This window comes from Pangasianodon hypophthalmus, chromosome 21 (assembly GCF_027358585.1).
Source record: "Pangasianodon hypophthalmus isolate fPanHyp1 chromosome 21, fPanHyp1.pri, whole genome shotgun sequence".
Classification (NCBI taxonomy): Eukaryota; Metazoa; Chordata; class Actinopteri; order Siluriformes; family Pangasiidae; genus Pangasianodon; species Pangasianodon hypophthalmus.
Window position 1 is genome coordinate 6,483,907 of NC_069730.1, and position 24,899 is coordinate 6,508,805.

The 24,899-nt window shown below is 38.6% G+C and overlaps 1 protein-coding gene across 1 annotated transcript in view; it reads left to right on the forward strand.

The window, feature by feature from the left end:
• The first annotated feature begins 258 nt into the window (after positions 1–258).
• LOC113543083 (tyrosine-protein kinase receptor UFO) overlaps positions 259–24,899 on the forward strand; it is a 37,901-nt gene continuing 13,260 nt past the window's right edge. Inside the window, exons 1-10 of the mRNA XM_026941090.3 lie at positions 259–933; positions 4,088–4,304; positions 4,979–5,079; positions 6,275–6,457; positions 10,421–10,501; positions 10,672–10,787; positions 14,174–14,369; positions 21,744–21,883; positions 23,261–23,405; positions 23,535–23,558. Of these exons, the coding sequence (XP_026796891.3) occupies positions 855–933; positions 4,088–4,304; positions 4,979–5,079; positions 6,275–6,457; positions 10,421–10,501; positions 10,672–10,787; positions 14,174–14,369; positions 21,744–21,883; positions 23,261–23,405; positions 23,535–23,558 (1,282 nt within the window). The 5' untranslated portion in view covers positions 259–854. The remainder of the gene's footprint in view (positions 934–4,087; positions 4,305–4,978; positions 5,080–6,274; positions 6,458–10,420; positions 10,502–10,671; positions 10,788–14,173; positions 14,370–21,743; positions 21,884–23,260; positions 23,406–23,534; positions 23,559–24,899) is intronic.

The window sequence follows — 24,899 nt, forward strand, 5'->3', positions numbered from 1 at the left end:
ATTCTAATCCATGGTTTTGTTTTGTTTTGTTTTTTTCTTTTCTCCATGACAAGAGACAGAAGTTAGATTGTATTCGTCAGATTTTCCATGAATGTTTTAAGGTTAAAAATAGCAGAGCTGTGATTTCATGCAGCCTGGATGGGAATAAATCGGTAATTAAAGAGCCTGAGTGCTTTGTGTCCCGGTAAATGAAGGCGGCCCCTCAGCTTTCTGTCCTCTGTGAGAAAAGACGGAGACTCGGAGGGAGGGATGAGAAGAAGGGAAGGAGGAGGGGAGGAGGACAGACAGAATGGAAAGAAGTTGTGTTGAGGAATTTTGCGTCTTGTGTGAAGGGAAAGGCTCTGGTGCTGTGATGGGAAAGCAGTTGGAGCTGGGATCTTGAAGGAAAACAGAAGAAACACGAATTTGGAATCAAAAAGACACTTTTTTCTTCAAAACCAAAACAAAAGAAAAACTTTAAAACAACTTTGTTTGGACGCTGAAACTTTGAATATTGGGCATACGCAGAAGTTTGTTGTTTTCCCGCTTTATTGTTTGTTTATGGCTTGTTTTTTTTAGGATTTGAAAGAAGACTAAAGTGCTGACGCATCACATTTTTGACTTTCTTTTTTTTAATTTGTTGCTTTTTTTTCTTTTTCGAAACCAGAAACGAGAACTTGGAAGAGGAAAAGCTGATCTAAATAAGAAAGCAGACTTTAGCCAAGAAAACACAGCTGTGTGTGTGTGTGTGTATGAGTGTGTGTGTGTGTGTGGTTTGGTGGCTATGTTTATGAAGATGCGCTGAGGCGATATTGATACACAGACCCTGAATTACAAAACAAAGGAACCGAATCGGAACCGAGCGAAGTTAAAATATGGATCTCTTCAAAATAAAGCTGCTGTTTGTGCTTTTTGTGGCAGTGCTACATACCCAAGCTTCCGAAACTGTCTCAGGTAAGCAATTAATACTGTTACTGAAAATCTCTATGTCCTAAACATATCATATTCATATACTGAATCGAAGCTGAATCGGTTCGGAATCGATTCGAACCGCAGACCAGGGTGTTAAAAATATTTTTGGGGGAAAATAAATCTGACAATAGACTATAATAAAAGAAAAAATGTCACCTGATGCTTAAAAGTTTCAACTGACAGAAATCCAAAAAATATAGGCTGTTTTTATGCTGAACAGTATTCGTGAATCTGAATCATTTCTTAAATGAATCAAAATTGTGGCATCAAAAAGTTTGAATTTGATTGGTTGATTTATTTTTCTTGATTAATGGCAAAGCTATGAGTTTACACAGTGGGTGTAAGTGTAGTCTGATATCCACATACATTTCATCCACATACATTTCATATGTTTCCTTCAGCTAGATGTACTATGTCAAGTTGATCCTAGAAACCCAACAGGTTTTACCTGCAAGAGGTTTCATAAAGAAGTAAAAAAAATGTGAGCAGAAAAAAAAAGGACAAGTGTGCCTTAACTTTAAAAGCACACTAAAGGTACAAAAGATGTACCCTTAAGGGAACCAAGCCAATGACAACAACAAAAACACAAGCATTTAACCAGTATCAGTCAGCACACTGGGGTACTATTGAGCGTCTGGTGAATAACGCTGTAGTAAACAACAATGGACTACAAGCCAATCCATCTGATATTATGGCAAAATATCAGAGTTCTAAGCGTTTCAAATCCAGCCTGATACAGATACAGAGTGTCACGTTAATATCAGTACGATGTTGATACTCCGATGGTCAGGAATGGAGTGGATAAGTGCGGGAGTGGTGGAGAGTGGCAAAGTTATGAGTCAGGACCTCTGCAGATACAACCAAAAAAAGAACGATACATTGAGCTAGAAAGGAAGGAGGGATGAGAGTGCCGACTTTCTTCTCAGATCCAGAAGAAAGGCCGGTAACAAGGTGCGGAGCATGAAAGAAGTGAGGAGGAGGGTTGATAAAGACAGTGTGGTTTGTTGTTCTCTCCCCATGCACTCTGTTGTCCTTGGCACTTCACATTTCACTGTTATCAACAGGAGGGAGTGGAGATGACAGAGAAAAAGAACGAAGAGAGAGAGAGAGTGAGAACGAGTGATGAGGCATGGTTATAGAGGATAAGCATGAAGATCTATCAGCATAGCATACTGTGATAAGGAAATTATCTGAAATGGTTACGCACTGAATATTATGTTGTAGTGGTATGAAGAGTAAAATGACAATTTTTTGGCATATTTATGGCACATTACATGAAGTCAAGATTCTGAAATCATGACAGTCTCCTTCTTAAAGAAATGAAATTCAAGAGTTTTTTTTTGTCGTATTACTCACTTAACAAGTCTGTTTTTAAATGATTCTAGCCTCTTCCCTAACCTAATGATTAAATACTGTAATATACCAAAAATGGTTTGTTTATGATGACACTAAGTCTAGTTCATTCCTTAGAGATCAGGAAGACATAAAAGGAGAAGTACCAGAAGAAACCAGGCTTTTGGACAAGAAAGGCCAAACCAAAGCAGAAAGAGCCCAGTTATGACATGAGTTTAGTGGGCTTCATAAATTTCATCTTACGAGTCGGGTGTCTTACTACATCCTGATGATTTTCCTTTTAGTCAAGCTTGGGCATAGTTAAGTTTGCTTCTGACGTATTTGTGTGTTCACTGATGATGTCTCTTTGCACAAAGTTATTGGTGGAATGATGGAAGATTACCACACGGTTTGATGTGTTGTGCGTTCTGAGATGCTTTTCTTCTCACCGTGGTTGTAAAGAGTGCTTATTTGAGTTATTATAGACCCCTGCCCCCTCTCCAATTTTATTCCTGATTAAATGATGGCAACACACATGATCGCAAGACATTGATTGGGTGGTTTTGTCAGCCATCCGTGTTTTTCTGCAGTGTATTGGTTATTAATTTCGCTTCACACGAGAAAGGTTGCAGTTCAAAACCTGGCTGAAACAACTGTCTCTACCCTGTCAATCACAGCTACACTAGTCAATTGTAGGGGTGTGTGTGAGCTCATGTATGCGGAAAAGGCTAGATAGCTCTTTCCTCTGAGCGTGTCACATTTTACAAAAGGAATAAAACACTTCAGGTTGGCATCACAACAATCCAAAGTTGTTTCATTTCCAATAATAGCTTGCCGTGTCCTGTTTTGCCTTTCCGTTCATGCCACTACAGTACTTGGTCATTCTTCTTAAAGGTCTGAGTTTCCCTAAATGTGTCTGTCTGAGTTTGGCTGCCATCAATAATGAATGTTTACATGTATGTCACCATTAATGTCATGAACACAACGACCCAGGGGGATGAATGATCTGTGGTGGGGGGGGCGGGGTGTCAGAGTTCAGAGCTGTGATGTCAAAGATCAAATTGTGTGACCAGCTTGAGGGAAAAAAACTTGCGAATTTAGCAGTGCATTCAACTCAAGATTAGTTAAATTGGACTATTTGCTAATGCACAAATTTGCTGGCATGTTGAGTCAGACATACAGGTGGTATCTTTCAGATTCTGGAACTGGGTGTTATCAGGTTTATGCCAGCAGAGGAATGTGAAACAGGCCTATGATGAGACAGAAGACAGGGAGGAATCCAGTGATTCATGCTGGCTGTGTTAGTGGCCTTGCAAACGTTTGATGGAGTGCAGATTGCCAGGCCTCAGTCTGTGTAGCATCATATAAACCCACACTAGAATGGTTAAGTGATATTTTTGAGGTCTGTTACTCTTGTATGGTTGTGTTTACATGCAGAGATTCATTCCATCTGCAGATTCTGAAATGAACTCAGGTGAAAATCTTCATTTCAGTGTACTGTATGTTACTTGAATGTACAATGTAATCTAAATTAAAGTCATGCACGTATAAGAAGTGGCATTTAGTCCCTTCACGTAGCTAATGCCAGCTAATCGCATTTCATGAAGTTGGTTTCACTGTTCCTGTTGTTTCGAGTAGATGAAAGTAATTTGGACAAATCCAAAGGCAAAATTATCTCAAAAGTATGTAATCTAATAATCATCCTAGACAGTAATTTGAGGTTCTTTCTGGTTCCTTGGGGTTATGTACATCTCACCATTGATAGTACTTTGGAGCTGACAGGTTCTCCATGTTTCTTCTTCAGGGTTGCGCTTCAAGCAAAGCCCAGGGAATGTAACTTCATCACTGGGGAAGCCGGTGGAGATGCAGTGTGTCCTGATGATGGAAGAGGGTGATGAAGGAGATGATGGCCCTCCAGACGTTCTGTGGCTCAGAGAGGGGCACCTGCTCGAGTACTCTGACACCAACCAAGTGCAGATGCTCTTCGATGACGACATGTGGCTCGTCATCAGTACACTTCGGTACACTTAATCAAATGTGCACATATTGTATATAATCGATCACAAACGACAAAATGTTTGGTGTTACGAGACTCATAGCTAAGACTTTGTGTTCATTCTTCAAATGACATTCAGCTAGCCCTGTTTCTTTTAGATAAAAAAGTCAGCAGGCACAATCTGTGTTTACATTTGCATCACTTCCGTAGCTACATTAAAGCATTAGCTCCAGTGTAACCTGAGAGAAGTCAATATTGGATATCAAACATATCTTGATGGATGTAATACAACTGGGTTAAAGGGAATTGTTGCACAGTTGCTTTTGTATCCATTTATCTTAATTCCACCTGAACGTTCTCATATTCAGATTCATATGATGTTCTCACATGCTAGCATTACTTCTGTTCTAACATTTTTGACTTCTTAACTGTCATGCTCTGGTCACTACTTATCGAAGCATGACCTGGGCTCAGATTTCCTCTTCTGCCTTGATAGCAGTAGTCATTATTATAAAGTTTTTACTGTCTTTAATATAGTATTAGATTGATCTAATTGTACTATCAATGTTAGCAGTATTTAGCAAGACACATTAAAGCCCCCTCACATGTAGCATGGGATTTGTCTCATATTCATAGTCCTATAGTCAACTCAAACATAACATAAGAGTTACTCTAAGTAAAGATTTTATTTGGGCGCAGGATTGCAAAGGTCCAGCTGTCGGACATGGGCGCCTACCGCTGCGCAGTGAAAATTGGGGATGATGAGACACTGTCCATTGAAGGACACCTTCAACTGGAAGGTAAATCACAGTTCATTGTACATATTGTCCGCGTGTGCGGCCTAAATAAGGGGAAGGAATGCAGTTCATCTACCAGTGTGGCATAAAATCTGACTCACTGAGTCTCATTGTTATTGTTAAGCAACAGTTCACCAAAGTAACCGGTTGAGTCAGATGCTTTGAACCATGACACAATGCCAAATGGGTGAATGGCTTCATTCAAAATTGTAAAGGTTTTCACTGAATCAGTGCGATATGTGAGCAGTTTTGCACTCAGTCTTGTCCACCCAGGAACCATTTCTCCTTCAGAAATGAGACACACTTTATTATAATTGGAAGCACACAACCATCACAAGTGTGTGATTTGGTTCGGAAAAGACAATACATTTAAAATTTTAAAAATGCACTTTTTATACTTAATACTTTATGCATGTATGGCTATAGTTACAATGTTAAAAGCCTCATAAGTGAAAAAATACTAACGATTTTTACACTAACAAGCTACTGCTTTAGTACAGAGGGACTCGGCGTAGCTCGAATCTCACAATCTCAGAGCAACACTAGCCAATCATGGACATCTGTGAGCTCATGTATGTGGAAGAGGGTAGATAGCGCTCTCCTCCGAGTGTTACGCTGCCCTGTGACACAACACGAGCAGCAGTTTGAGCAGTACAAGCCATGTGATCAGAGCAGAGAGGGTAAATTATTAAAAAAATCTATGAATATCTGTGAAAATTCTTCCATTTCTGACTTAATGTCTCTATGCCTGTAGCTATTTTCTGTTTTGATGAGCTGCCTTAAGTTAAATAATTTACACAAATTAGCCACAAATTAGAGGATCTGCTACAGAAGCTGTGCTGGTTCATGTTTGGAGTTAGTGAAGTCAGTTTTTTCAGTAGTTTTTTCAGTTTTTTCAGTTCTGTCCGCTAAACTCACCTGCTGGGTTCACATCCTAACTACATCCTGATCCTTGTTTTAGATAATTTAGGATTTATTTATTTTAATATCAACTGTTGTGAGGAGCCTATCAGTGTGTATTATCATTAAAATTGATCTACTTATCTCAAATTTTTATGGCATGTATTGCTGCCTTAAGTCTGGTGTTTTAAGGGTTAAAAATTGCCCAAGTACATTCCATAAACTCTGCTTTTTGTTTCTAGAAAGTTTCAACTTCACATACTTATCTCTCTCGTTCATGCTCTCGTTTCTTTTCTAGGTCTCCCACATTTCTCTGTGGAACCCCACCACATGTCCGTAGTGGCGAATGTGAGCCTGAGTCTGCAGTGTGTTGCTCACGGTCCACCTGAACCAGTCCGCATCATTTGGCTTCAGGATGGAGCCCCTCTCAATGCGCTGGACGACCCCATGGCTCTTTCTCCGTCCAGCCTCAACCTCACAGGTCCTACTGACTTTTTTATTTAGCAATATATTTGTACAGTTTACTTTAAAATACCTCAGACTGTCAGCAGCATAAACAATAATTATGGAAAAGACATACAACTCCCGCCCCCATGCACACAATGTAAATAAGATGTGACTAAATAACACAATCTACACAAGGCTGGAATTTTAAAGCCATTGATTTCCAGACCTGAAAAAAATATGGAAACTGAGAAAAGCCAGGGAATGTTCTATTGCAAGGTTGTCAGTCTTTAATGTTTAGACATTCAGTTATTTTCTGCACTAAACCAGCCTCATCACATTTCCATGATTTTCTAGCAAAAAATAAATAAATAAAAAAATTACTTAGAAAGTATGGAAAGTTTAAAAATCCATTTGGAAGTCTTGAATAACTCATGAATGCCAGGATCCCTGATCTCTATGATGGACTGGAGATCTAGTTAATTACACTATTTTGGCCAAAAAAATGATTGTCTAGTGTTTTTTAAAACAGGATTTTTTACTTTAAGTAACTTTATGTTTACTCTAAGTAAACATTAAAAATGGGACAAATGTAGCCAAACAGAAGATCGATTTTCCACAGTTGTTAAAGTATAATTAGAAAGTTTATTCGCTTTATTATTCGAAGTGAGTTAGTAAGTAAGTTAATTAGATAATGATAATGTTCTTTTAATGCAACTCTGGAGTTTCCATAAAACCAGCACTAGGAATTTTTTGCGAAAAGGAACTTCATGTCTGTAATTGTTTTCTGTTCTGCTAAAAAGAAACACACACTGACATACCAGTTGACAAATGAAGACACTTTTTTTTTAAGCGAAAAAAAAGTCGCAACTCCTTCCTTATGTAACATTCAATTCAGCAAACCTCTGTAACTCTGTAACAAAAAGCCCAGAACGATTAGTTTTCTTAGTGAAAACTAAAAAAAAAAAAAACAGGCCTGGATAGAAATTTCAAACACTCTTAGTGGGACACTGGGCTTTAGAGTGCCTCTACAACCCAAAATGTGACAAAATAAGCATTTAAGCATTAGGGCTACATTTCACAAGAGCAATTAAATTATACATTAATAACCATATTTTTTTATGATATTATACTTAAGGAATCAATAACCCACAACCAGTGACTGGCTCTCACTCACTCACATGCAAACGTCCTTTTAACCTGTTCATTCCTTTATCTAATCAATCACACACCTAATCCTTATGCAAACACAGAGTCACTACAGCCTGTATTTCAGAATATTAGTTTTTTAGCACAAAGATAACAAGGATAGAAGGTAGAGTGCTAGTTGTGTGAATTTAGAAATAGAATCAGAAGCTTGAATGGGGTTTTGTATGTTTTCCCATATGCTAGTATTCATTGTTTGGGCTGGCTGAAGTACATATAGTGTTACAAAAAAGAATTGCTGGAAAAGAGAATGGGAAACTTCACACTGCTGTGGCCTATTTAGTAGCTCACTATCCTGAAAGCTAACTGCATGATTGCCATGTCAGCAGATCAAGCGCTCTACACTCTACACTTCATTTCATTAATGTTACATTTGTCGACCAGCTTGTTACCATTTCTCAGTGCAAAAATTGATGTATATTTGCAGTGCATGATGGGAATACGCTTCATTATAGTGAAGACGCAACCACCAAGAGTACCTAGTCTCCATAGAATGGAACGGACTCTATGTGTCTCACCATTTGGGAATTTGGCTGACTTTCAAATAAAGAGTTAACTAGACGTACTGTAGCATTTGGGGTGGAGTCAACATTTAGGATTTACGCCTTTTAATCGTTTTTTGATAAATGGTATGTATTAGTGCCTTTCAGAATGAAACACTGGAGCACAGGAAAACTTGTAAAGATGTTTAAGATCAAAAGTGGTGTATATTACTGTCATTCAACACATACTCCATACACACACACACACACACACACACACACGCACACACATTTCTGTGTTGGCTGCAGGCCAGCTTGAATTCACTCAATAAGAATCTGCCCTTTGGTGGCTGCTGAAAGAGCGGCAGTGTGGAGGGAGATAAGAGGAAAGTTTGTCGGGAAAGAAAGAGAAGGAGAAAACGAGGGAGTGCGTATTGAACAGTTGCCATGCCAGAATGACCGATGCGGCGTCTGTTGTAGTTCCAGCTGCACAGACCTGCAGCTCTGAGCACTGACTCACAAAGGAGAGAGAGGGAGATAGACAGACTGGCGGACAGAAATAAGGGGCTGCTGAAGGGGCTAGTGACTCTGAATCATCATGAATGGTTGACCAGTGGACACAGTCACAGCACTGGAATGGGACGACTCATGCCAGCCACCACACACACACACACACACACACACACACACATACACACACATGCACATCTGTTGGCTCTTTGCACAGACCACTGGCTTCTGGCATAAAACTTAACAGCTCTGTGTTTCACCATATACATAAAATATGTATCAGTTATACCATAAGTAAGGAATAAAACTCTTCAGGACATGCTGTTATATGGAAATAATTAATGAGGGGGTGGTGTGAGGCCATTGCCACCCTGAAGTTGACTATTTTCCTATAACAGCATACCCTGAAGTGTTTTATTTCTCTTATTCCACAGCAATAGCATTTTGCTTAATTCAAGAATGACATGTCATGCTTTTTACCAGTTTACGTTTAATGTGAAATAAGTTTGTTCCAGTAAAGCAGTTATAAGCAGGTGTCAAATCACCAGTCACTCTTTTTCTCTTAAAAAAATGCAGCTTGTCATGTTATTGACAAACCCTAAAGCTCTATACTGTGCTGGAAAACCTACTGAGCATTCCAAGCCACTGACACTGGAGACTCCTTCCACAAATGTTAAATTAACATCTCTTTACAGAAAGCTCCACCAAATCATTACATTACAATTACAGCTATCTTAGTTAAATATTAAACTGCTTGTAAATATTTATTATTAGGTTTAGATCATGTGGAGCGTCCTATATACAAGTCCCTGTATATTACAGTAACAGTTGCTATAGAAATGATATTATGTATTAGAGCAAGCACATTAATATAAACCTTGCAGCCTGAACTAGTGTCAAAGAAGCTGTTATAGAAAACTAATCAACACTTACTGACCAATCAGAATCAAGCCTTCAACAGAACTGTGGTATAAAACACAATTGGTCTTTTATTTATCCATTATCCAAAACTCTGGTTTTCTTTTGGTTACCTTTAGTGCTCTTTAATGCCACTGTAATTAAAGACAGTGCTTGTAAAGTTTATGGAAAATTAGAAAGGACATTCACCTTGTCTATTACAGTAAACACATCAGCCTCTTCTGGTGAGGAAATGAGTTCACAGTGTTCCGGTAGATGACATTAAATGAGAACTTGAAACTAAAGAGAAATTGGAGGGCTTCAGGGAAGGAAACAAAACAGATAGAGGTGTACTTTTGAACATTACACACAGTACACAAAAGCACATGGACACACTCTCATGTGCACATACACAAGTCAGCAATATTCATCAGATCTCGTGACATTCTGACCCCCTGTTTGGCCCTAACACAATGGAGGCACAGTTTTCCTTAATGACACCCTTGAACATCAGTTTCTCAGAATGTGCCAAGACTCCAGTGTGTGTATAAGTGTGTGTGTGTGTATGCGTGTGGATGTGTATTAATCACCCTCTAAGACAGCCTCTGTTTCACTGGATTTTGTGAATGTCAGCATGTGTTTGAGTGCACCTCCTTGTGTTTCTCAATAAGGGAAAAGCAGAAGCGGCACATTCATGCTCAGCTCTTTTTAAACCACTGCATTGGATCATAAACTTCCTTTCCTTCTCCTTAAACACTGAATCACCCAACAGCACCCTGTCGAACATCATCAAACCAGACTGAATGACAAAACACCTGAGTGGTTATGTACCAAACCATGAGCTTGCTGACACTTCTGAAGTATTTTTTTTTTAAATCTGTTCTTCTTCTTATCTCATTTTCCAGGACTGAACAAAACAAGCTCGTTCTCCTGCGAAGCTCACAATCGCAAAGGAGTAGCATCATCCAGTTCTGGAGTTATAACGGGTGAGTGTGTTTTTTTTTCATGTGGCAGCTGTGGAGCTGAGCTCATCCTCTTTCACATCCTTCTTTACTTCTTTTTTTTAAACTTCTCCTCAGTTTAGAGGTTCAGTCACAATGAACATCAGTCACATCAGTCACTTTTTTTTCTGTTCCTTCCTTATCTGTCTATACAGTCCTCCCTTCCCAGCCACAAGATGTTAATGCTGTGGAGATCACTAATTCCAGCATTCGTCTGTCCTGGTCCCCAGGCTTTGCAGGAATTTACACCATCAATCTCTGCACAGTTCAGGTAATGAGAAATGTGTAGTTCTTACTAAGAAAAAAAAGAATTATACATTCTGCATACACACGCGTCTGATCTGATTGTATAGAAGAACCACTTGATGTTCTTTTGTAGCAAAGATGGAAAAGCAAAATGGTCTCACACACACACCCACCCACACACCCACCCACACACACACACACACACACACACACACACACATATATATATATATATATATATATATATATATATATATATATATATATATATATATATATATATATATATAGTTCCATCTTGTTTTGTTGGATCAGGTTTCACTCTTCGAGAGGCCCCTCTCAGTCCTGGTGGACCTCTTTCTATGTATGTGTGAATGAGAATATGTGGGTCTACGATTCTCTGCAGTCCAGCACCACCCCAAAACATCTGGTTCTAATAAAAGCACCCCATTTTGTGCCCCTACAATCCTGAACCCTAAGAGGGAGACGAATGGGCTCGATATAGGAAGAGAGGAGGGGCAACAAATCAAAACAGTCCAAAATGTGGTGAACCTGAAAACCTGAAAATGATACAGTACCTTAGGGAAAGAGAAAAAGGAGCATGCAAAGAAAGAATGTGAGTAAGTAAACATGAAAAAAGACAGAAAAAACTTCTGCAGAACCTCAAAAGGTTTTAATATCACAGAACAGGGTGTATGGGTTACCTTCAAGAAGAAGGAAACAATATGAACACAGAAATGTCATTTTAATCTCTGAAAGTGTGAGCCAGGCCAGAGGAATGCCCTACCATATATGACTCACAATCCACAAGTGCTTGTCACTTAAACGCCGCTGTTTATTTTGAATAGATTCTGAATCACTGAACCGTGACTCATTGATGACTCCTTCTGCTGCTCGTGCGAGCCTCGTAACTTTCTGCACTTGTGCCAGGCCAAGATCCTTCCTGTCTTCCAAACAATGACAGCGGCTTCTCGATTAACTGCAGAACTCTGATTCATATACCACTCCACTTATCCATTCATCCCCCTGTCCATGGCCACTCGTGCTCCATTTATCACCGCTCTGTTATCACCATCTTGGGTTTCGTTTAGCATGTGACAAAGTGTGCTGTCAATTGCTGGCCATATTGGCATTGAAGTATCATGCCTGAGTGTATTGTATATCACTGAGTCACAGGCAAAGTCTAATTTATGGGTTCACATCTGTAGAACAGCGATGAAATAGATCTGCAGGGTTGTGCTATTATTTGAGACATGGATGATAATTAACTAGTAACAGGCAATTTAATGGGGTGACAAGCAATAGATAGGCAGATAGTAATAGATACAGTAGAAGTGTAAATTCACTCTTCTTAGAGATAAAAGTGCAATAAGCAATAGATGGTGCAAATGACTTGTTAATGTACAAGTAATGAAAAAGAAGGTTAAATGTGGTTGACATATTAAATAATGACTTCACGGAAGACAAGTTGAGAAGCCAGATGATTTGAAGGTCGAGATTTATACCGGAGGCATGGCGTGATGCTAGTGTCCTTGCTTCGTTCCTGAGCTTGGTTTATTGTATTGTTTATTATCACCTCCCAAAAAAAAAACATCACCAGGTTGATCAGCTACTCTAAATTGCCCCTAGGTCTGAATGAGTGTGTGACGTTCTGTGTGTATGGTGCCCTCTGATGGACTGGCGTCCCTTCCAGGGTGTATTCCCGCCTTGCACACAGCATTCCTGGGATATGATCTGGATCCACCACGATCCTGACCTAGGATAAAGCAGTAACTACAGATGCTTTGGCACAGTTTGTACTGAACCAGCCTAAATAAGCTGCCAGGAAGGATATAGTAACTCAAATAATCACTGTTTACAACCGTGGTGAGCAGAAAAGCATCTCAGCATGCACAAAACATCGAACATTGAGGTGGATAGGCTACAACAGCAGAAGACTACATTGAGTTCCACTCCTGTCAGCTAAGAACAGGAATCTGAGGCTATGTGCACAGGCTCATCTCGTCTTTTTCCAGTCTTTATGCAGGTGTATTTAAGTGGGATCATGAGTATGTGTGTATATATACAGTACTGTACAAAAGTCTTTTTTTTTGTACAAACTTTGTTAGAGATTTTTTTTTTTTGACTTCTACATTATTGATTCAGTACAAAAACATTTTAGATTCCAAACATTCGTTTTCCGGCACAAAATTAAATGTTCCAGAAAAATGTTTGTATGTCAGTAAAGAAAGCAGCATATTACATAAGAGACCACGTTTCAGACAAAAAAACATAATGAAGGCTGCTGGGTTTTGCTGCAAAAATAAGAAGCGAGTGTGACAGTCAAAGTCTCCAGAAGAACTGTGGCTGCTTCTGCAAGATGCTCAGTAACACTTACAGCTCATTTCCTTATAAAACTGCACTAATTCTACCTGAGACTACTATTTTTTTTAAGCGAAGGATCGTCACACCAAATATTGACTTTGTTTCATTTATTACTGTTTATTGCTCTTTATAGTATTTTTATTTAATGTAGAAACATTTAATTTCCTTATTTCTGAAGGCATCGTTGCTCTATAGCATTCCGTTGCATGTGCCTAAGACTTTTGCACAGTACTGTGTGTGTGTATATATATATATATATATATATATATATATATATATATATATATATGTAGCGTTGTGAACGTAGCGTTATTCCCATAGGTTCAGCGTTGGAAAAGAGAGTATGCGTGTGAGAAGTAGCGAGATCTCTCTTCTCCCGTCGTTATTGCATCCGCTACACAGACGTAGACAATTTTGAGGCTTTATGGCTTTTTCGTGTGGTTTAGAAGCTGATTCAGGGAAACTTTGGGCTCCAGTTCAGCTCTTTGATTCTGTTTATTGTGAAGGCTTTGCAAAGGCAGCACGTTCTTCCCTCCCTGCTGCTTTTTTGCTGATCTGAAGGGATTTCATGCGTCCTGCTGGGCCCAGAGTGTGTCTCGCGCTGCAGCCGAATGCTAATGAGTTCTATCAATAAGAGTACAGTTCATGAGTCTGACAGCAGCCAAGAACAGCAAGGCAGCTCCTCAAGGGCTGACTGTTTGTGTATGTGGAGTGTAGATGACCGAAAACAATGATCAGATACATGTCAGAGTACTCACCAAAAACACACACGCACACACTTGCAGCCATAAGGAAGAGGGAATGATGGAGAAAGGGAAGTGGAAGGGACTGCTTCTTGTTTGCAGTGAACAGAAAGAGAAGGTGTAAAATGTATTGCGTTCATCAGGTTATTTATGTGGCTTCATCATCATTTTGTTCCTTACAAGAAATATATTGGTTATGATTACTTTCCTAAATTAAATGCATTAAATGTATTTTCGAATGATCACATATATGGGAGTAAATATAACTACAGGTTAAGCGAATTCTTATTTTTCGGTCTTTTAGGTTAGGCCATCAGGAGAGGACTCCGTCTTGAATCCGGATCACATATTCCACAACCAAAATGTTAACATTCCACCTGCCAGTCACCTGATCTCCGACCTGAAGCCTTTCACCCCATATGACATCAGAGTCGCCTGCCGGAGCAGCCAGGGAGTCTCTGATTGGACGCCATGGGTGACCTTCAGCACCAGTGAAGGAGGTAGGTCTTCACTAACCCAACTACTCTTATATCAGTACTAGAGATATATTATAATGTTTCTCTTATGGAAAAAAAGGGAATTATTATAACCAATGGTACACGACAGAACATCCTCTGATTTACGAAGTCATTGAACTTTTACTGAACTGCCTTATTATTGTTCATTATGTTGCATCTAGAAGTTCAGTGAACCAGCTATACTGTATACCTGAATTAATGCAGAGATAATAAAAAGTGAGAAGCAAAGTGAGAAAACTTGATTAAAGAGTATAACTTACTATAAATCTTGTATTCAAAAATGCATAGCATACATACTGTATGTCATTTTATAATGCCTAATACAGTCCTTTAATATTACTCATAAGTAGCACATTTAAAGCTCATTTATAACACTAGAACATGTATATAATTATAATGTCAGTCCACATAATGCATTATAATGTCCATTATATATCTATTCCTAAGAACACTGTAGACAATAATGTTGTAAAGCACTGCTGAATTCTCAATTCTGATGGGTCAGAAGGTGTTGATTAATTTTCCCTAACATCAGCTCTCAAATCCAGGGTTATATAGTAGTATAGTATTAATGCTAATACTATAATAATAATATTATATCTACATAAGTGGATTAAAATGTGTGTAATTGTTAATCTCATGATGATTTCTGTAAGGAGATGTTTATTGAACATTTATTGAAGGAGTCTCCAGTGTCAGTGTGTTGTAACAGTAAGTATGTGACAGGAAAGCCTTCAGGAGAGAGAACTTTGAGCTTTCTTGGTTACATAGTCTGCTTTTTGTCTTATTATCTTAAAGAGGGAGTTTTATTCCTTACATAACACTGGTTGTAGTACTCACAAACCGGAAGTGCAATTTAGGACCGCAGGATTCATCAGAAGTGTTACCGGTAACTGTCAGAGTAGGGAAATAACGATTGCAGTGTTCACAGCTAAGGAAGCTCGAAAAGTCGGTTACAATCAAGCTCACACGCTGCTATTTCTGTGCCCGGCGTAAATGAGCTATGTGATGTTTATAAAGAGTAGGTGCAGGACGTTCATCCGTCTCTCCCTCCCACCACGAGACGCAGTTTCAAATGTAAACTGCCAGAGAAGAGTGTAGACCAAGCAGGGAGGGGTGAGAGGAAGAGGATTACCAAGAGTATAAGTAAAGATGTGTATGTGTGTGAAGATGAGAGTGCGGTTCTTTCAGAAATGTCCTGAAATGGCAAGTGTGGCTCCATGGTGTCTGTGTGGCAAGACTGCGTTTAGGTTTGAACCTCAGACGGGTTTTTCCACACCAACTAATGGATGAAGAAGTGATTGTGGGAAAAGAGAGAGAGGGGGGGAGGAGGAAAAGGGTACATTCCTTAAAATGCCATCAATAAAATCTTTGCCATAAACAATAGTGTGGTGATGGAGTAAAAGGTTAGAGTTGAATCGAGAGAAGGAGAAGATATTAAGCATTAAGCAAGTTTTCATGCTAGTTTCTAAACTCCATTTCATGATGTCTTTCCTTCAAATGTCTTTCCTTCATGCATGATATCACCACTGTAGGAGAAGTGAAAAAAGATGGGTCAAGGATTTGTGTTTACCTGCTAAATTGAAGAGTAAGCAAAAAGAGACGGGATTTGTCGTAAATCATTGTTTTGCTGCAAAAGAAGAAAAGGGAAGGAGACGGAATCTGTGCAGCAGCTGACTGAGTATCAAAATAAAAAAATAAGTTATTCAGGGGAAAGGGTAGGATGGATACAGGGTGAGAGAGAATGAGTTATAAAGACAAGTAGACTCATTATTCCATGTGTGTTTTACTCTTGTCATACTGACCTGTGATACTACTTAGGCAGTGTGCTTGTGTGTGTGTGTGTGTGTGTGTGTGTGTGTGTGTGAGCTTGAGCTGACGTAGCCAATGTAGATGGTTAATCTTTTCCCTGTGAGTGTGTGTGAGGTGTGTTTTGAACATTAGGGGTGTGTCACGTGTTCAGCACACCATGTGAGTCGCTGCAGCGTGATCGGATTATAACCCTAATCCCGTTCTGCCCCTCCCCCCTCTCTGTCTGTGTCTCTCTGTCTATCTCTCTCTCTCTCTCTGTCTCGCGCATCGTGGCTGTGGGCCGTTCGCAAATCCTTCAAATTCCAGTCAGGAATGCACTTCCTGCGTTCCCCAGCAAGCTGCCCATATCCTTTCTCTCGCTCCTTCCTTTCATCCTCAGTGCTCCCGGGGTCTCTCTCTCCCGACCCCGGATGACCCGGAATTTCTCTGCACCCAAATAAGAAAAGGATGAAGCACAAGCATGAAGTGTGGGAAAAGGGAGAGAGATGGAGGGAGTAGGAAAATTTTAAGGAGGGAGTAAAAACAACATGCGCTTTGCTTGTTTCCCAGAGCCAGCTTGGCCCTAGGGATAAGTGTGTGTGTGTGTGTGTGTGTGTGTGAGAGAGAGAGAGAGAGAGAGAGCAGAGTGAGAGAGCCAAGTTGTTCATCAAAAAAACCACAAAAAAGCAGAAATGAAAAAAAATAAATTCTGAATCACAGTGAAGGTTTTTCTTTGAGTGGATTAAGAAAATGCCTGCAAATCTTATATAATAGAAACCATTCATTCTGATTCTTGAAATTAAAATGTTATTTCTTGTTTAAATGTCATCAGTTTTACTGTCAGTACACAGTCACGTGTGCTATATTTCTGTACAGTCATGTTTTCATCATGTGTGCACATGACCCACGTCTGCAGCGATCACATTTTTGGATAAATTGAATTTTTTTTGAAAGTGTCACATTATGATGCAATGACGCAATTTCTCGGTATTCATCAAATTCATGTAACGGTCGATTGTAAGTGTAAATGCAGTGTCATTTTAGTCATACAAAATCTTTTTTTTGGGACTTTATCAACCTATTTGGGGACAGTGTTGATATTTTCGACAGTTCTGTCTCATTTTCACTCTGCTTTTACATTGCCTGTGCTAGCTAAATTGTTAGCCTCAGTTAATTCCAAGTGCTTTCCTTATTAATTTGCGAACACAATGGAGGGAGATTTCTGACATTTCTATCTCATTTCAACTGCCACTCTGCCTTCACATTGCCTTTTGCCTTAGCACTATAGAATTCTTGATTCTGATTGGTCAGAAAGCGTTGATTAATTTTCTATAACAGCACGCATTAAAAAATTGCTATTATTTAACAAAGAAAAACAAGTATTCTTTGATATAGTGAAGTTTTCTATAATGCACTGTTTTCTTAACATTTATGGAAGGAGTCTCCAGTGTCAGAGTCTTCACGACAGTGGAGTTTGCGCTTTCTTGGTAACGTGATAAGCTGTGTTTTTTTGCTTGTTAACTTGAAAAAAGAGAGAATGTAAGAACAAGAACTTGTTTTGCAGACATTCCACAACATTGTGTTGTAGCTATATGTAGCTATAAAAGGATAAAACATATGATATGTTCTTCATTAAACTAAACATTAAATTAAACACGTTGCCAAATTATTGTGGTATAAGAGGAATAAAACAATCCAGGATGTGATCGTTGAAGACTCCTTTCACACCACGTTGCATTTTATTCCTTACTTATGAGTTAGCGGTGTCTATATTTCTGAGTTGCCTAGCAACAGTGTTCTCATAGTCTTAACCACTTGACCAAAGGAGTGTCTAAAGCACATCTGCGTGTGAGTCATTTAACATGATCTCTCACTTTTCCTTTAAAACGACTGTGGCTACAAACAACAAACAACACTGATTTGTGACTAATTGCAGGGAGGCTAAAAACAAGGTTCTGGCCTCGTAAAGTGCGAGGCGCAGATGTGGCTCAGGGCTTGATGGGATATCTTTGACTCATTTAAAGCCTCAGCCGTCTGTAATTGCTTAGCGGTGTGCTAACGGTGAGCTGTAACGGGTTTGGAGCCAGGTTTCTCAGTCTAGGATGGAAATCACAGATGGCTGCTGTTAAGGAGTGTATTTTTTCGTCCTCGGTTCTGACTAATATGGGCCGTGTACACACTAACGGTTCAGTTTAGGGAATTGCTTTTCCATTGAGCTGTGCCACGTTTGTGCAAACGCTTGGCGAAAGAAAATATGACTCACACACATTAATTCCAGTGTACAATCTGTCAGTAGTCTATATCCTCCAGATTTTTGAATCTGAGAGGTTCGTAGCTTCTGTAAGTTCTCAGTTATTCTATTTTCTTGCTTGTTTTTGATTCCTCTCCATGTTCTCTCCATGTTTACGTACTCCCTCTTATTACTCATGTTTGTCACTTGTTTTTTTTTTTTGGCTTTTCCGCAAAAAACAGGAAGATTGGGTGTGTTCGGTTAGACAGAACGAGAGAAGTGTGTGTGAGTTAAACTTAAGGAATGAGAGTTTAAGAGGCTCCAAAACACACCAGTTGTTTTGTTAGCGTTCAGCCAGATCCACATGTGGAAACAATCAGGAACAAAACGGTGCCTGATAACATCATCAGAGCTCCACCACGTTCAGAACAGCCCGAGCACTGCGACATGGGAGAGTGTGTTCCTGTAGGCGAAGTAGAAAACAAGGAACTTAACATGCTGTATGTTTTAAGTGGGAAGAAGGATAGAAAATGATACTTCACTGAACAAGTTTGTGGATACACACTCACACATATACACACACTTTGCTATTTCTAGCCTTTTTGTTGTTGTTTTTTTCCCTTGCCTGATCTTGGCCTTTATGGCTGCCAGCGTGAGTTTTTCTCCTGGTGCTCTGGAGCGGAGACGGAGGGAGTGGGAGAGAAAAGGGACAGGGTACAAAAGAGAAAAATAAAGAGGAGGTAGAGGGGTGGACCAGACAGAGAGACAGGGCCTTGTGTGTGTTTGTGTGTGTGGGTGTGGGATGACTTTTCTCTCAATCAACCTAATGCCCTCGGTTAGACTTTTTTTTTTTCCTTTTACCACTGAATTCTTTTCTCCAATAAAGCTACATCCTCTGAATTCTCTGACACCACGTCCTCACAGCTGGGACAAACACACAAACAGCTGGAAAGCACATCTTGTGGGTGTTACTCAATATTAAAATAACAGATTGCAACCAAGACAAATGCATTTTTAACAGTTTTTACATCTCAACTTCTGGATAATGACTTACACTTTATGTGTTATAGTTTCTACTAATTTCAATCAGCAAGAGCATTTTTTTGATTTATGCTAGTGAAGACGTTTGCGTGAAACACTCACTGGCCTATAATATAAAGCTGTTTTTCTTTCAGCTGCTCCCGTTAGGGGTCACCACAGCGGATCACTGGTCCACATGTTTGATTTGGCACAGTTTTTAACACTGGATGCCCTTCCTGATGCAGCCCTCCCCAGTTTTATCCCGGCTTGGGACCGGCACTGGGACTGTACTGTCTTATGCAAGCCCAGTGGCTGGGGTCAGTTCCCTGGCCAGGAATCAAACCCGGGCCACGGCGGTGAGAGCAGCGTGGTCTGAACACTAGTCCTCCAGGGACCCGGCCTATAATATAAAGTAAAAGAGATAAAACATGATTGTCATCCAATGTCCTTCACATTTTACATTTGAGCGTTTTTCCTGCTCTATCACACCCTGTTACTTATAGCAGGTGAAGTAAATTAGAGAAAACAGCTATTTACTGTGTGCAGAGCAGCAGCAGAACAGGACCAGGGCTGTAAACGAGTGCATATAAAGCTGTCAAACATTAACAGTAGCAATACAAGAGTGCTTCCAATGACACTCTGAAATCAATATACCGTACGTATGGCATTTCCTGAGGTAAATATCGACCCGGTTGATGAACCAGAGTCTCTTGGCTCTTCAATGTATTTTGTTGTTTTGGCTAAACTTCTCCTTTTCTTATTAGCATTCAAACATTGCAGCTTTGTCCCCTGCCTTCTCTACAGTGTAAATGATGGAGTGTGCATCAAAGATAATTTGACTTGTATTTACACCATTTACAAACAGAATTATGTCTTTCGCCATGGTGCCTAACCAACAACTTGATCAAAGTCTGACATTCACAAGCTAGTATTAAAACATCTGACCACATTTGTTAAACTGCCTCCTTATTTCCATAACGTGACCCTTGAAGGAAGCCTAGATACGTTTAGGAAGTTAAAAAAGCGTTTCTAAAGGGTTTGTTGAAATATGTCTGTTTTTCATAAAGTAGAAACATAAAACGTCAAAGTGTGTTCAGCATGAGGAACTCAATTTTGGTTCATTTTTGATCATTTGTGGCTGACCACCACACATTTGATATACAAAGTGTACCTATGCTATCAGATAGTTTTACCCAATTAATTTACCAATGAGTGTAGATACAAGGCAGGTACCTAATATGGTAACTAAATGTGTTTGCTTTAAAAAAAAAATACAGCTTAATAACTTGTTATTTCAAGATATGTTGTTATTTTGACATAATATCTCATTATTTTGGCTTATTATCTCGTTATTCCAAGATACCATGTTGGTGTTTTGACATAATATCTCATTATTTTGGCTTATCTAATTTTTTAGATTATTCCAAGATATCATGTTGTTACTTTGATTTAATATCTCATTATTTTCAATCAATAACTTGTTCTTTCAAGATATTATTGTTTTGACTTCATATCTCATTATTTCGACTTGATTACTTTTTATTCCAAGGTATCATGTTGTTATTTTTGACTTAATATCTCATTATTTTCACTTACTATTTCATTATTTTGAATTAATAACTTGTTATTCCAAGATATCATATTGTTATTTTGACTTAATATCAAATTTTATATTAATAACTTGTTATTCCAAGATATCATGTTGTTATTTTGACTTAATATCTCATTATTTTCACTTACTATCTCATTATTTTGACTTAAGAACTTGTTATTCCAAGATACCATGTCGTTATTTTGACTTTCAAATTAGTTACTCATAAATTAGATATCTAGTTATTTCATAGTTTTGACATATTATCTCATTCTTTCTACTTAATATTTAACACCCCACAATCATTATGACTAATTAATGTATTGAATATAATAGCTTATAATTCTTATTCCATATGCTATTTCCCAGATAGTAAGTAAGTCAGACTTGCTTCAGTGGAATTCACATGACAGATATATGTCGAATGATTGGTAGAAAAAAAAATATTAAGATGAAATAATGAGATTAAATCAGAATATGGACATAATATATTGAAAAAACAAGTTAATACATCAAAATAATGAGATAATAGGTCAAAATGATAGCATGTGCTTCCATAAGTACACATATCTGCTATTTAGTTTAATCCTGAGTGAGGAATAGGACACAGATGTTAATTCCATTGCTAGGATGCACAATAAGTTATGTAGCATACACCAAAATCTTTTCTGTGTGTGAGTTATGGTTATGACTGTACTTAATGTGCATATGTGTGTGTTTTTAGTTCCAGACAGTGCACCAGTGAACATCACTGCTATGCTGAACGGGACAGAGTTGCTGATCAGCTGGGCCGAACCTGACGGCAAGATGAATGGAGAGCTACAGGGCTACATGATCGAGTATAGCACACCTAATACAGAACAGGTAAAGTAAACACACACACACACAAACACACACACACACACACACACACAAACACACACACACACTTTTACCTTGCAAATTCCTCATAGTTTTCATATCCGTTTTATTTCCGTATTAATACTTCCACATGTTGATGACTAAGGTTCCTATGACTGTAAAAAATTCATCTGAAAAATTGTATAGTGTGCGTTGATCTCCATTCTGGGAATCAATGCATTTCTTACACTTCGTGATCTACATCTAATCCTATCAAATGTTTCTTAGAATGTGTTCCTTGTGAAAGATTGTCTTCGTAACATTTGTCATTTTCACATTAACACCGCTCAGTAATTTTTCCAGTAATACACTGAAGTCATGCTCTAGCTTAAAGTGAAGGTGCTTACTTAATTTAAGGTGTGTCATGATCACTATTTTATATATATAAATAAATAAAATATACACAATATTTTCAATCAGGGACGATATGACGATATATCTGTAATCTGAAATTATTATATCAATATTATGCCACAGCACTGCTGAATACATTTAATTGGTTGATTCATTTTCTATAACAGCAGCTCTGACAGTGGTTCTGGCTGTAATTCAAATCACACATTTATAATAATGCACCCATTCTAATATATTATCCTTTCTACAGTAACCACAAGTAAATGAATAAAAAAAATTGTAAGGAAATTGTCTAACTGTTGATATGAGGAAGTGTTCTATAAGGAGACGACAAGTTTGTCTCATTCACTTGAAGAGAGAGAACAAAAAGAGGCTGGTAAGGGGAACAATGATTTATAGCTGTATATAACATAACAGGAACTTGTTTCATGGACATTCCATAACATAACATAACATAACTGTAAATGGATAAAAAGTCCATTGTTTCATTTTAAAAATTGGCAAATTGCTGTGGTATAAGAGGAATAAAACACCTCGGGGAGTGCTGTTATTGGAATATAATCAACTTTGGTGTGGTAACAGAAACATCGTACATCATGCTTCATACAGTAACTACCAGGTAGTTGATTATTCTTCTATTACAACACACCCTAAGTGTTTCATTTCTTACTTATTCTGCAAGAAAGAAGATAAATATACAAAAATGATTATTAGTGTGGCATGTTCCGTGCTCCATGTCCAATGGCTTTTATAAATATATGACAATATAATTAAATATATTATATAAATATATATTAATTATATTAAAAAAATAATACGTTCTCTGAAGGATGAGAGTGATCCTCTTAACAACTCCATTTTAAAATCATTCTAGCAGATGTTCCACTTTTGCTTTGTTACACGGCATCCATTTTGGACATTCGTATTGTCTTTTTTTGGCATTTTAATATTATGATGTCCTGAAGTTCTGTCCTTTCTCTCCTCCAGGTCGTGTTGGACGTAGGAATGGTAACGGAGCTGTCTGTCAACATGTCAGTCCCCTTATCAAACATCACCTTCAGGGTGCGTGCCTACACAGGAGCAGGATACGGACCATGGTCCCCGGTGCAGGCATTGTCTCTTATCCCTACAGGTGCGAGACACGGAGTGAGAGAATGATGGAAAGAATGAAAGTGGCATTGGAGCAATGTTGAAATTTAAATTCAAAATCATGAAAATGATAGTTTATAAGCTTAATAATCATTTTCTTTCTCGCTTACAGACATTAGCAACCCACAGTTGGCAGGTGAGTGCCAACACACACACACACACAGATGAAAGTGATCTCATGTACTTTCATGTTCTTGGTATTTCCTAACGTTTTGTACTTCCTTCTCCTTTCTTGATGGTTTCTTTTCTGTGGGATGTTTCCTAAGCGCAAAGAGGAAGCAAGAGACAAGATAAGAAGGGAACAAAAATGCAAAGGAAGAGGGGGAGAGTAGAAAGAGGACGAGTCATAAATATTTAGCACCATGTTACATCTCTGTTAGCTTAGCCTAACACTGTCTATGAGATGAATGAAATGGACAGTAGAGACTGAAAGAGAGAGAGAGAGAGAGAGAGGGACAGGAAAAGATGGAGGTGGAAGGAGGACAGGGTGGACAGGGAAAGATTTTCATGGAAAGTAAGAAAAAAGTAACAGTATAAACTAAACATATTAAATAGAGGGCACACGCCCTGTAGTAAAGTCTGGCCATGCACTGAGGTCATGTATGAGAAACTATCAACCACAAGACACACACACGCACACACACACATGCAGAGCTGCTGCAAGGCTTCATCCAAATGTTTTTTATTCTGTCCATCGCCCTAATGGTCCACATAATAGTCTATGGTGGCACTGGCATATTGTGTGACATATTGGTGCTCCTGAAATTATGAGGTGTATCTGTGTTCCAGCCTCATTAAGTGACTCCGCTTAATGGTTTCCGTCTGTCGCTTTATCTCCACCTCTGCCTCCAACAGGAAAAGTGTTGTCAAAAATACAATGGCTCAATTTCCCAACTCTCCTCCAACTGAACTCACACCAAAGAGAGAAATTCAAAGATGCAGTATGGAATGAGAAATATGCCACTGCGATCTGTGTTTAAAACAATTTCCGAAACACACTAATTTTGGCTCCCTGGCTGAAATGGTAGCGATCCGTTCTGTGCTCGCTTGCTTTTCCTAATTCCCTGGATGTAGTGTCTTGAATCTGAAAATTTCTATCTGACTTTGAAGAACTGAATCTGAAATCGACAATAAATTTTTATTATAAAAATCATAGTTGAAAACTTGCACACAAATTCAGGTCATGGAATACAAATTCAGTTACAAATTCAGCTTGTAGTGGCACATTTCACATTCCATAATCCTTTTATTGTTGTATTTCTAGACCTGTCATTAGAGTATAATTTCAAATATTCCTAAGAAAAAACTAACATTGCCGTGCTCTTGCAAGTTTTCAGACATGTAGTTCTTCCCAGTCCGGAAATGAGCTCTGTCCTGCTCCTCTAAAAGGCATCTGTAGATTTAACAGAGGGCACTGGGTCAGTTGAGGAACATGAGAAAGCTTATTGATTTTTTTTATTGCACTTGCAATTCATCT